Raw genomic sequence first — 13,665 nt, forward strand, 5'->3', positions numbered from 1 at the left:
AATTATGTCGCGGTACCTGACGGTTTCCTCTGCCTCTTCATTTCCTGCAGTCTTTATAGACCAAGATTTCTTGAGCCTCGTTCCCCAAAGTTTCACCCTCTGTGTCTGCTGTCGATCTTTCTCCGTCCTCATCTTCATTCAGTTCATTTGACTGCACTGATGGCTTGATCAAATCTTCAAATTCCTCTGCTATCTCCAGAATTTCGTTTTGCGTTTTCATTCACATCAACAATTTCGTTTCCGTCACCGTAACAGCCTCCTCCCATGACACAGTCACTGCATTGTCGTTTTCATTCCGCAACACATGCACATATCTCATGGAGTTTTTCTTCCAGCTTGGATCGACGGGAAAGCAAATGTTTTCACCATCTATTGTAGTTTCAACTAGAACGTCCTCACGGACTCTGGATTTTGGACCAAGACTTCTCAGTGATACAGAATGAGCGACTCTCAAAAGATTAAAAGGCAATACATCAGTTCCAAGAAAGGCGCCTACATCTCCAACTTCAAAAGCAATACTGTTGGAATCAGAAAATCAGATTTGATACCCTTTTTAAGGAGGCTCGAAATAGCTTCTTCTTTTTTCAAACAAACAAATATATTCTGTAATTAGATATAGTTACGGTGCTCATATCAAGACGAAATTTGGCCAGGGTATTAAGTACCCATCACAGAGTTTCTCACATGACATTTTCCATCCAAAATAACGTTACCATGGCAACGATATAAGGCATTTCTTTGAGCCTTAAAATCAAGATATATTGTCTTTTTTGAAAAAACATCGAAATTCTGGATTATGATTGGCTAATAAGCAATAGGGTTTGGTCGGAACCAATCAAATCTTTTGTTTTTAAATCAAGCGCACGTCCTGGATGGCGCAATTTATGGCACAACTTTTCCCTGATTGCGTGATACGCGTGTGTTTCTTCTGCTTAACTATCTCGAATTTTTTCATGTATATGATTAACAAGTAATCACATGATTTTTCTTGTGCAATTTGGAATAAATAAGCACTTGTAATAAGACTACAAATTGCACTCGTCCTATGGGTTTGTGCAATTTTGGTCGTCTTTGAAAAAATTATTCGTACTTATTTATTCCAAATTGCACTCGAAATCGTGTGATTACCTATACAAACAAAGCAACAAAACTATTCTTATCTAACTTCAAAGATTTATGTCATTTTATTACACTGGTTAACTAACTCTCATTTTAACAGGAAAATTAACAATAAAAATGTTATGTGTGTGAATTAAAATGCGAATAATTAAGCAATAACGCGATAGTATTCACACAAAGACATTTTACATTTTACATTGTGACCGGGCAGTCAACAACGGTCGTGTTGCCAGCGCGCGGTCAAATTCAAATGGACCAATCAGAGTTGAGGCTGAAACCACCTTGCGAGTTTCCGTTGTTGACTGCCCGGTCACAAGCCTCTGAGGAAAGCCGAAGAGGTGAATTTTAAGGCAAAGTTTTCGTTCGTCACGAGTCTTTCGGCCGCCGAAACACACGTATTTGGAGTGAAATTTATTGGGCTTTATGGAACTGTTGTTTTTATTGCGATTCGGGACTTTTCCTGTTGAGGAGAAAACGATTTGTGGAGTGAGGTTTGGCCAGCGATGGATGGAGTGGTTGGCCTTCCTATTATTTCAGTAACGGCCTTCCGGATCACTTCACTAAACGGCGTCAGAATGGCTCGAAACTCGGCAAAAGAGACAAGTTCGTCACACATTTGAGGTAGGAAAACTTTATTTCAAATGAGATAGTTATTTACACAATTTTTTTACGGTCGGTGATTTTCCCATACAATTCTCTATATACACAAACTGTCGCATACACCACGTATTTTCAGCTTGGGGAGCCTGTGCTGTTCACTGTCTTATTTCACAGTTCAAGAAAACACACCATTGTGTGTAAGGAAACACATAAGGTGTGTAAGAATTACACACCTTTTTTTCTTACACAACTAAAGGTGTGCTTTGTTACACATCAAGAAGTGTGATAAAACACATCTTTCTGCAGAACACACCTGAAAGTGTGACAAGTTTAGGACAAGCCCGAAACACAACTTAAGGTGTGTCTTGGGAACACACCAAAGTGTGTTGAGATAACTCACCAAGGTGTGTTCGGGTAACACATGAAAAGGTGTGCATTTGAACACACCTTTGTGTGTGTTGTTTTGAGGACGAGAAAGGTGTGTTGCAGTAACACACCTAATTTAAGAGTGTAGCTGTCTCAAGAACTTAAAGTTATAGTAATGGCGGACCATTAAATGGGAAACTTCCACTGAAAATAAACAGGTATGTTTTTGAAATCAAGTCTTAAAACTTGGATCACTTATTGTTTAGTTATTGAATGAATGAACGAACTGAATGAACGCCGCGTCGTCACTCTTGAAATCAAGCGAGACACGACCCAACCTAAACAAGCTTCCTGATCTCTTCAAGGATCTTAATGCAGGAGTCCTTATAAGCTAGATAAAAGTTTTCCCTAGCGCAATGAATGTTCTTCGTAATTGAACGCAGTCATAGAAATACTTCCTCGAAAATCGATCAAGTGAATAATTTGAGTACATTATTTCCAAAAAAAGAAGGATACCACGATTCAGGAGTAACAGTTGCTTGTGTTGTATCACGTGTCCAAATTTTCCGCCATACGGGGCTCGAATTTCATTGGCTATCTGTGAGTTTCTTTGATCAATGACCAATGAAAAGGCTTGGTTTGCTAGTCTTTTTGGCCTTCATTGAATCACCTCTCTTCTACATTGTGTTATCTGCAAAGTGTATTTTTCTTAGCCAAACAGATTTTATCAGCCGTGAAAACGTGCGTGACGCAAAAATGGCAGACCGACAGAAATGGCATGAAAAATTATTACGGGTGCAAACCGAGGTCTACAAAGGGACTTCTTACCGTAATAAGGCGAAACTGATAAATGGCCAGAGGCTTGTGATGACCCAGCGTTGTTTGTCCCAACACAAGCGTAGTTCCCCGCGTCGCCATGTTTACGATACTTCAAGTCTTTGATTGTGAGTGTTCCTCAATCTTCGTCAACGATTTCCCCCGGAGGGTTTCCACCGGTTAAGGAGCAATTAAACGTGGCATTCTCTTTTTTGTCTTGTGTAAATAAGTAACGTTTTAAAAACATGAAGCTGATTAAATTTTCAGAAAATTAAGAAACTTCTTTTCCTTTTCTCCATTTCGGACATCGCCATTAATCTTGACGCGCAACCGACCTCGCTCTGTTGTGACACCCTTTCTCCAGAAGAGAGAGCTTGTTCGATCATATCATATCATCATACATCTTTGTTTACACTCGGATTTTTAGAGTAGCTTGGTGTAGCTAATATCTCCGAGCATTTACCCTCCCAACCATGATACACCACAGAAGACAGACCACAACACCGGGAGCTACATGCCCCACTCTTTGCGACAATTGTGCGGGTTCTTTTGCGTCCCACAGGATTATGAACATTGAAGAGTTGTGAGACGGGACCTCCGGCTTATCGTCCTTATCCGAGAAGACTAGAGAGTCTAACCATTTGCAGATATAATTACAAAGGCAGCACTTTCTCCTCAGTTATTTAAAGACCCTGAGTGTTGGTCCGGCCGGAGTTGAACTCACGACCTCCCGCGTGACAGCCCGGTGTCCAACCAACTGAGACCCTGTGAGTTGAGTCTCTGGTCCCAGTAAAAGTGGTATAATATGCTGCCTCCAGCGCTGCTCCCAGCTTTGCCGAATTATGCATGCCTCATTTTCGTTGTTAAGGACATCCGAAAGAAACAAACAAACAAGTAAGCAAAAAAGAACATAAAAACAATAGTTGACTACCGATTGTGTTTCATTCATGTTCGGACAGGTCACACTGCAATACTGAGTTCACATTTTTGTAAAAGCCGAGCTGCAGTCCGAGATGAATTTCATCACATGGACCTCATATAGTACTGAATTTTTGCCTATAGTGTTTGCATCTGCACAAAAAAGACCCTGGAAACAACAACCTGACACGTCCATTTTATACGCCCACCAGCGTAGAGACCTATTTTTGAAAGACAAATTTTCGCACTGAAAAACATACGCCGGTCATCCAATCGACTGGTTCTACTTTGCAGATTCCCGCCTAAATTAACAAGTGTGCCGCACGTTGCCGCACGTGCGGCTCGATTGTTTTGTTTTTTTTTATACCCTCCAATTCATGACGTCGGGGATCCGCAACCAAAAACTAATTGCAGACGAGCTGTCTTTAATGCTTTTGACCGTTACACTTGCACGGTCCTAGATATGGTCTTCTGCAAGGCTACATTTTCGCTCACAACATCCTTGATTGTCATAGTTACCTTCGGATTGACCAAGCTTGATTCCTGAACTAAAAGAAGTCATGCAATGTGTTGAGTGGAGTGGGATTGAAATGAAGAACTTATAAGTCCTTCGAGGATCGAGCTGCAATCTACGACAATAGTGTTGAGACGCTTTCACATTTCATTCGTACTTTAATTTATATTGCAAACTTAACGCCTCATTTCAGCGTCTTCAATTAGTTTCACTGCTGTAAGGGAGACTTCTGGGGCAGACAATAGCGCGGATTCATATTGTCCAGGGGGACCCATTGGTCCCGGCGGGCCCGTATCTCCCTTGTATTCAGAATCGTCATGTTACTGGCGATGTGGCGGGCGATGTGGTCCCACAGCATAGCTGAGCATCAGATGAATAGCATTGAAATCCTTGACACTGGAGCTGCCACGATTTTGTGGCTTTTGACAAAAAAATATTTCGAAACCATATTGTTGTTTCTGAACGTCAAGGCCCTGGAATGCGGAGAGCAGAAACTCGTCAATTATACCAATCATCGCCGAATCAGGGCTTTATGTTCGTGTTGACAGGGGAAGTTCTCCATCACGTTAATTGGATTTTCCCTCGCGCTTGTGGACACGAGCACCGCTGTGAGGTACTCATAAAAGAACGGTTTCTAAAGGAACAATATTTCATAATTCTGACTTCTTGGCCTTGTGCCTAAAGTTGTGCGGAGCCTGTTTCCTCTTCATTATAAACCGACAAACCACAAAATATGGATTTCAGCATTGTAAATTCGAAGTTTCAACGATACAAGCAGGAGAATTAAATATTTTTCTATTTGTTCAGTAACTGCAACGGGAAGAAGACTAGCTGCAGAAATGAAAAGTAAACCGCAGAAACCGAAATCACGAGGTTGTACAATGTGCGAGCCATGCGGGTACTCTGTTTTCCCCTCTCCTCTAAAACCAATATGATTTGATATGTATTAATTTGATTTGATTTCATTTGTGCACGACCCCACTAGCTACTCAGCTTTAAACATTATCGTATGAAAATAAAGTTCTATGAAGTTTTACCGTTTATCAGGGATGTGTCGAAAACGAAGACCCAAAAACGAAGATCGAAGGCCGAAGATTCACTGGTCTAAAACGAAGACCCACTGGTCTTTCGTTTTGGACACATCCATTTGAAATGGGTCGCTGGCTCGCAGCTTCTCAAGACCGGAAATCACATTGAGATACACACACTACTGAGAGATTCATGAAAGTTACCTCCCAAGGGAGCGAGTTGTGTGATTTTATTCCGACAAATATCTTGTAAGGGTCTTGACCTACTCAGTGATCAATGAATCTTAAGAGGGGAATCAAGTTTTATTGGCAAGTTTCCCAGGCATTCGTCTTCCCAAACGAAGAAACAGGAAGGCTCTAGAAATGGCTGATTCCGCATCGAGTTCCTCAAAATCAAATCGAATCAAAGACTCTTTTCCGTCCATTAGACCGTCGTATATTTCTGTAATCTCGATTTTCATGTGTGGAATTCTCTGGCTTAAGAATGAGGCAACAAACGAACGGTTATTGGTCTTAGAAACGACGCTGCCACAGATGTTTCGCAAAATGAATGGCTTTTCAAAGGCACATTATCAGGAAAAGATTTTTAAATCGCTGGGAGACTCTCAAGTGTTTTTTGCAACAAAGGTTCAACAAAATGTTTCGAAGAGGCTCCATTATCCCTTGGGTAAGTGTATATGTCTGTGTGATAAGAAGATTTTGTACATAATTGTTGTATAAATTCCTTGTTGTACAAATTCGTTATGATGGGTGAATGTGCTTCGTATGTACGAAGCATATGAGCTACAACAGACGTTTGCGGTTTGTAAGGCCTATTCGAGGGATAGATAAGTAATTCACATCGAAAATTTGGGTCAATTTGTCTTTGTTCTTGTCGAATTCAGACGCTTCCCTGTAGGCTGTGTGGGGTGGGGTCGGGATATCGCACTGAAGCTCGGGTTGCAGATTTTCGGGGATTTGTGTTAGCGAGGTTGTTCAGGACAAAAATATCATTATTGCCGGCTAGTTGTTTTGATAGATTTGCCTTGATCAGTAAATCCCGGCTGGTTTCTCCAAAGTTTTAGTTGCCCGCAAAATTTAGCTTTTGCTGGATTTGCTTGCATTTGCGGCATTGCTTTGCTCGCCTTCGAGGACGTCACTGTGATTGTTTGACATCTCTTGACGAGGCATTTTACAAAGCTATGCATCCACATACACATGCAACTGATTTAGCTGTAGCCCTTTTCCTCCAATTTCCCTGCTCTCTTCGACTCCTATTGACGACAACACAGAACATAGCAATGTCGTTATCTATTATCTATCGTGTGTGCAAGCCCAATTGTCTCACAGCCAACAAAAAAAAAAAGACATGTCATATAGTAATGCTGTGTTATTGTCTGGTCGCCGAATTACATCCTTTCAAGCATGCGTTATGGAGAACTCAAGGTAATACATTTTTGCTTAGAGTTGAAAAATTGCAGTATCAATCAGGGTTTTCGAAAAAAAAATTAAAGTAGCGCATATATTTCTGAAAGCACCGGACGTGATATTTTTTGAAGCCGGAAGGCGCCTTGCGAGCGCTGAAGGAGCGAGCTACCTAGGGGGGTCTAGGGGGAAAGATTTTTTAAAATAGAACACTAAGAAACGCTGTTTCCAGTGTTTCTGGAACCTAAGAATCAGTTTCTCAGGCAAGGCAGGAGTTCACTCAAATTCTCTTTTAAAAGTAAGTACAAAAAAAGTTGTAAAAATAAAAAAATAAAAAACCCCTCAAATATTGGCATCAAAGTACCGGACATGGAATGGGAAACGAGTGGACGAAACGTCCGGTCTCCGGCCTCAAACGAAAGCCCTGAATTCAATATCTCGAGATACTGCAGTGCACTTGGATAAGCTCATCACTTTGCAAGTAAATGCACGGACTGTCATTATCAGATTTTTTTCAGTTCAATACGGCTGCACCTTTTATCACTAAATCTACCATTGAGGCCAACAGAGGGGGAGGGTGATAGCAAAAGCATCCTTTGCACCTGTCCCTGGCTACGAGCCTGCAATTTCAAAATGGTTTATATATTAGTCAAATTTTTACGTTATCCGTTTCTTTTTCAAGTCTTACTTTTCACGCACGTTCTTTGTTGTAGCTGTTGTATCTACAGATCTACCAACCATGATCCGAGCAAGAAATCGGAGACAGGTTACAAATAACTCATCCCAAAAAATCACTCTTTTCGAGGTGCGCCAAGAAATTGTGAAACAATTTCAACAACTGGTTAGTAGCAAGTATTGCAAAGCAAGCGAAAAAGTTTGCCCTGCGGGGCCCCCGGGACCACCCGGTCTGACGGGATCAAAAGGCGCCCGGGGCAGGAGGGGACCTCAAGGAAACAGGGGAAGAAAGGGACCACAAGGGGTTATGGGACCTCCGGGCGAGGCTGGAAAATCAGGAATGGCCGGACCTCTCGGACCAAAAGGAAAGAAAGGGAACTCAGGAACACCAGGGTCAAAAGGCATGACGGGACCGCCAGGAAGAAAAGGAATAACGGGACCCCGGGGACCAAGAGGGGAGAAAGGAGACACGGGGACGCCGGGGACACCGGGGACACCAGGACCAAAAGGCATGACGGGACCGCCAGGAAGAAAAGGAATAACGGGACCCCGGGGACCAAGAGGGGAGAAAGGAGACACGGGGACGCCGGGGACACCGGGGACACCAGGACCAAAAGGCATGACGGGACCGCCAGGAAGAAGAGGAATAACGGGACCCCGGGGACCAAGAGGAGAGAAAGGAGACACGGGGACACCAGGACCAAAAGGCATGACGGGACCGCCAGGAAGAAGAGGAATAACGGGACCCCGGGGACCAAGAGGAGAGAAAGGAGACACGGGGACACCAGGGTCAAAAGGCATACCGGGACCTCCTGGTATACCTGGACGATCGGCGTCGACCCCTCAGGTGGTGTTGTCACCGACTCGACACACTCAGGATGAAGAAAGCAATACGGCTTTTTACTGTACGGTTCGGGGAAACCCTCGTCCCTCAGTAGAGTGGCTATTCAGTGGAAAGAAACTTGTTCCAGGAGCAAAGTATTCAATTAAAGAAGGGGAACTGACCGTTAAGAATTTGAATTACGACGATGCTGGACAGTACACCTGTGTGGCGACTAATATTCTTGGGTCGTCAAATAGCACAAGCACATTAAATGTTGCAGGTAAGCCCCAACCAAAACTTCCCAAGATACATGGTTTTGCACGAGAACTCCAAATGCCAAAAATCGACTAATCTCACACAACAAAGTAAATAAATGCATTTGTTTCAAATATTTATCTACGACTTATCAGGCGCCATTAAAAAGAGCTTTCACTTTATGTCTTAGTGGAGCGATCTGATCCGCTGTTGAGTGCTATATGAGGGGATCCCAAAACCAGCCCAGATCACCTTACTCGTGATTGTAAATTTGTGGTCCTCTGGTAGAAATCTTCTACAACTAAAGCAATCATGTTTTTCCGTTTTCCCTGGGGGCGCTGCAGAAGTTAGAGAGCAGGCGCATGGCGCAGTGGTAAGAGCACTCGCCTCCCACCAATGTGGCCAAGGTTCGATTCCCAGATTCGGCGTCATATGTAGGTTGAGTTTGTTGGTTCTTTACTCTGCTTCGAGAGGGTTTTCCCTGAGGATACCATTTTTCCTCTCTCCTCAAAAACCAATCTATGATTTGATATGTGTTGATTTGATTTGGGCTGTACAGTGTACCCATTTAGTACCTCAGGGCTAAATACACTTGAGACTTTTTATTACGTGAGAGTGGAACTGTGACGTGCCTGGGTCATTTTACGTCACAACTGTTCCGCATTCATTGTTGGCGTTAATATTTTTAGTGCCCATGGTGCTATAATTTTTGTTTTTTAATTACTTATGAACCTTCCCCTCATGTTAGTAACGTATCGTAAAAGGTATACAATTTAGATGCATCGCGAGTTCTCAATGAGTTATTGAAAATTCCCCCGCCATTTTGGCCTTCTATCTGCCGAAGTCTTCACTCGGAACACAAAGAATCGTGGCGCATATTCAGGAACACGTGACCTCTGGTTTTCACAGTGTCAAATGTAGGTGCCGTGAAGCCGTAAGCCCAATTCGTTTTCCTCACAAGGACTTCTCTTGACTAGCTGAGTCAAGACAATTGTCACAAAGCTTATTAACCTCTTATATATCCCGGCCGGACCAACTCTCAGGGTCTTTAAATAACTGAGGAGAAAGTGCTGCCTTTGTAACTACATCTGCAAACGGTTAGACTTTCTAGTCTTCTCGGATAAAGACGATAAGCCGGAGGTCCCGTCTCACAGCACTTGTTCAGATCCCACACACTATTCGAAAAGAGTAGGGCACAGAGTTCCCAGTGTTGTGGTCAGACCTTTGCAGTATGTGGTCGGCGGGATCAGCTTGAAGGGCTTCTGTGTGAAGGAGGCCTCAAGTGTGTCAGGCAACTTTGCCAAGTGCTGGAGCTTCACTCAAACTCAAACCTTAACCGAGCGCGAGGAGAATATTGGCCCGAACGCAGCGAGGTCCGTACAAAAACGACAGAGGGCCACTATTAGGGAGTTTAAACACGGGACGTTTTTGAGCCGGGGACGGAAATAACCATTTTGCATGCCAGGACAGTATTGTCTCCCAGATTTTCAACCCAATCATCTCTAATGGAGGAAAGAGACTTAGCAGTATAAAGGTGGTGGTGGCAAGACAAACTAAAAGGGAAAACAGCTCACTTCCGGTTGCCGTCTACGGCTCAAAAACGTCCCATGCTTTAACTCCCGATTATATTCCCCAGTACGGTCCTGTGCAAGTGAGGTTATTGAGTTGTTTATTATATGACATCGTTTCTTATCGGACACTTTTCCGCTTGCTAAAATGGTTGTAATTTTCGTCTTCCATCAGCGAACTTTGAACGGTAACCTCAGTTTTACGTGTCAAATTAAGTTCCGCTTGCTAAAATTGTATGTGATTGAAAAAAAAAATGAATTCTTCATTTAAAAAAAAAAGTGTTTTGCTCAACTCGAATTTCCTGGAAGAGAGAAAAAAAAACGGACACGGACCGTTTTCATAGCAATGCCGTCCGTACTGTAAAATCCCGACCAAAAACCAACCAATCAGATTCCTTCATTTAGCTTGAGAATTGCTTGCCATATGATAAGCTGAATATCGTACTCTGACCAAGTGCCTTGCACTAATTGCTCTCTTAACTTCATGATTGGCAATCTTTGCAGGTCTTCCTGTGTTTACAAAAGTGCCTTCATCTCTCGCGAGACCTAAGCAATACTCGGATTATCAAGAGAGCTGCGAAGCCAAAGGTTATCCAACACCCAAAATGAGCTGGAAGAGATTAGGAATGCCTCTGCCTGTTGGAAGAACGGAAATCAATGGAGGACGTCTCACCATAAGGTCCTTGAGCCCTGGAGATAGTGGATCGTATGAATGCGTAGCAACAAACGGCATGGGAACAAAGAAAGCCAGAATGACTTTAGCAGTTCAACGAGCTCCTCCAGGTATGTACTTTAATTGTGAAGAACAAATTGTAGGTGAAGAGGATCGAAAGTAAGGACAGGGATTAGGTTAAGGGAACAGATGGTAGGCTGATAAACTTACTAAACGAAAAAGCAGAATTACTGGTTTAGGTCAGTACAGAAGATGTATTTCACGCTTAAATTTACCGAAATAGAAGCCTATACATCAACCATATGAAGTGAGGTGACAGGCGAATTTATTGGCTTCAAACTTTAGTTTTCGTTTCACTTTGCAGTTCAGTACTCTGCTTCGAGCTTTCTGTACTCCAAAAAGATTGTTTAAAACCGGAGAATAAAACGTCTACGTTAAACATTGCTTAGAAATATTTTTCAAAGATTTTGTATCAGAAATCATACCATTTGTGTAAGGAAAAAGAAATTTGTGATTCGCTTATCTTCATGTTAAATTTCCGGGGAGCCCCCGTTAATGGATAACTGTGACGTGTTACTATTACGCGGTATAATTATTCAAGATGGCGACGCACGGGAAGTTTGGGGATGAAATTCACAGCGTCCCTTCCCATTCTCCGCGCGGCTTCGCCGCTCGTTATTTGCCTCCCGAGCAAATAACGAGAGGTTTCAATGGTATTCACGTGTTATTGTCCCATATTTTGAACATCACTTAATTTAGATGGTCAGGTTCTTTCATATCAGAATTTTGTTTTTCTCAGCTTTGCATTGCCGGGCCAGAAATTGTCAAGTTCTCGTATTTTTCATTTTTGTTTTTGGTCGTTAAATGGCAAATCAGAGGCTATAGGTTCTTAATCTACGCTAGTAGGTTCTTATATTTTCCGTAAGATAACACAGCAATAATAGATAGACTATCGTTGTTCCAATTTACGCTTAAAAGATTCGTAGAGTGCGTGGAGAGGTAGCTTATCACCAGGCAGATGAAAATACCAACTCTCAGTCTCTTATTATTCAATAATTGTCTGTTGCAATTCGAAGCTCAAAAGGTGAATAGAAGGAAGCGGAAACTCATATTAGGCCATCAACACACTTCTTTCTTGCTCTATTTTTTAATGTAAATCTCAATTGTATTTCTCTGTCTAGTCTCATAGTCGCACTCAAAATAACCTTCTCTGAACCGGCACCATACAAACGACTTGCTCTCAGGTTGACGCTGATGATGACTTCAGTCAGGTTGTTCAAACGTCAATCAGTGTCACTAAAAACAGTTCTTCTCAGGACTTCTCTCACCCCAACGCTTTTACTTCGTCGAATTTTGATATCTGACGACTACTGGACTTGACTGATTTCTGGAGTCATCGAACTAACTAATTTCTTTCATTTTTTCTCTATATACTTTGATTTTCTTTTGTTATTCAATTCTCAAGTCAATGTCATCTCTCAGTTTATCAATTTATTTTGGCTGGCGTTTGTAGCCTGATATTAAACTGTCAATCCATTTCTTTCTTGCTGCTTCTTTCAACTGAATCTTCAATTTTCTTGTGTAGTTAATTGTGACTGCTGGCGCAGCAGATCCAAAATTGCGAGCCGCGGATGGACACACAGCCCTGGTAGAGTCGACGCCATTGATTTCCAAACCAATGGAGACGTGATTTTACAAGGGTATCGCTTGTGGGGAGTGAGCAGCGGTTCAACTACTTTCCAGGTCACCATTCGTTTGTACCGTGGCAGTACCTTGCTGTCCGAGGAGACTGGGTCCTATCCTACCAGTTCAAGTGTCAAAACGTTTGAGGTCCTTTTATCCCATGGGATTTCAATTCATGCAGGTGTAACATACACTGCTACATCGAAAATCACAACAAGATTAACATCATTTGCCCATACCGACGGAGTGGCCAGCGCCTCTTGTTCAGGAGTTACAGTTACCTTTGCAGCAACATCGTCAAGAGACACAAACGGTTCCGAGAGATCTAGGGGCCAGATCCCAGCATGGATTTTCCGTTCATCACAGTGTTAACACAATCTCCAGTCGGCAGACGAGATGAAAAATGCAGTTTTGAGAATGAAGTGCTTGCTTGGATCCAGATTTCTTTTTACATGAGTCCAATAAAAACGTATTTTTAGCTGTATAAACAAAGCGTTATTTCGATGACATATGTGTTTTGTTTCCCGAATGGTGAAGCAAGAGAAAATATAAAATGGAAGATCCAAACCGCGAAGGGCGAAAATATCGAGCTGGCGAGCACTGCATTTCTACGCCGAAGTCTACAATAAAATATTAGATAAATATTATATAATTGTTATATTGTAATAATTTTTTTTTCTGACACCAGAGAGTAATGTTTCTACCTGAAGGCCTAACAAAGACGGCTTTTCCGAACAAGCGTTTAGCTAAGTAGAAAACCATGTATAACTGTAATCGAAGTGACAAAATAACCACACTGATCTGCTCATTTCCAAGCAGCAAGAATGATTCCTTGCAAAGGAACTGGCGAAGCAAGAGATATCTCGAGGACCTTAGAGTTTCATAAAACACTTTTTTTTTCTTAACGTGTGATATGAAATAAGTCTAAATGCGAAAAAAAGGAAATAAATAATTGTCAACAATGTGAATTGGCCGATTCTCGTCACCCGTTAAGTCCATAGGCGTTTACTAACAACCTCACAGACCATCTAACGAAATCGTAAGTTATTTCAGGCAATGGTAAGGCAAAACTACTTTAAGGGAAGTACTATTAACACAACTACGTATAGTGGGAGGGAAATGCAAGGAACTCAAACCATCCCCGGCGCAGCCTGCACACGCCCAAATGTACCGCGTACCGTACCGCGCACCGGTGGCTCAGTTGGTTGAGCGTCGGGCTGTCA

The 13,665-nt window shown here is 42.4% G+C and overlaps 1 protein-coding gene across 1 annotated transcript; it reads left to right on the top strand.

Moving 5' to 3' along the window:
* Nucleotides 1-5,669: 5,669 nt before the first annotated feature.
* Nucleotides 5,670-13,410, top strand: LOC138033616 (uncharacterized). The gene is made up of 4 exons (XM_068881409.1): nucleotides 5,670-6,028; nucleotides 7,479-8,543; nucleotides 10,591-10,869; nucleotides 12,345-13,410. Exons 1-4 carry the CDS (start codon nucleotides 5,725-5,727, stop codon nucleotides 12,812-12,814), a joined length of 2,118 nt encoding a protein of 705 aa, XP_068737510.1. The 5' UTR covers nucleotides 5,670-5,724; the 3' UTR covers nucleotides 12,815-13,410.
* The last annotated feature ends 255 nt before the right edge of the window (nucleotides 13,411-13,665 follow it).

This window comes from Montipora capricornis, chromosome 14, assembly GCF_036669925.1.
Source record: "Montipora capricornis isolate CH-2021 chromosome 14, ASM3666992v2, whole genome shotgun sequence".
Classification (NCBI taxonomy): Eukaryota; Metazoa; Cnidaria; class Anthozoa; order Scleractinia; family Acroporidae; genus Montipora; species Montipora capricornis.

Bases quoted from the DNA above. Each gene is read 5' to 3' on its own strand.
- LOC138033616 (XM_068881409.1), top strand. From the start codon at position 5,725: ATGGCTGATTCCGCATCGAGTTCCTCAAAATCAAATCGAATCAAAGAC. The intron at 6,029-7,478 runs GTAAGTGTATAT...TCTTTGTTGTAG, and splicing joins GAGGCTCCATTATCCCTTGG to CTGTTGTATCTACAGATCTA. The intron at 10,870-12,344 runs GTATGTACTTTA...TTTCTTGTGTAG, and splicing joins AGTTCAACGAGCTCCTCCAG to TTAATTGTGACTGCTGGCGC.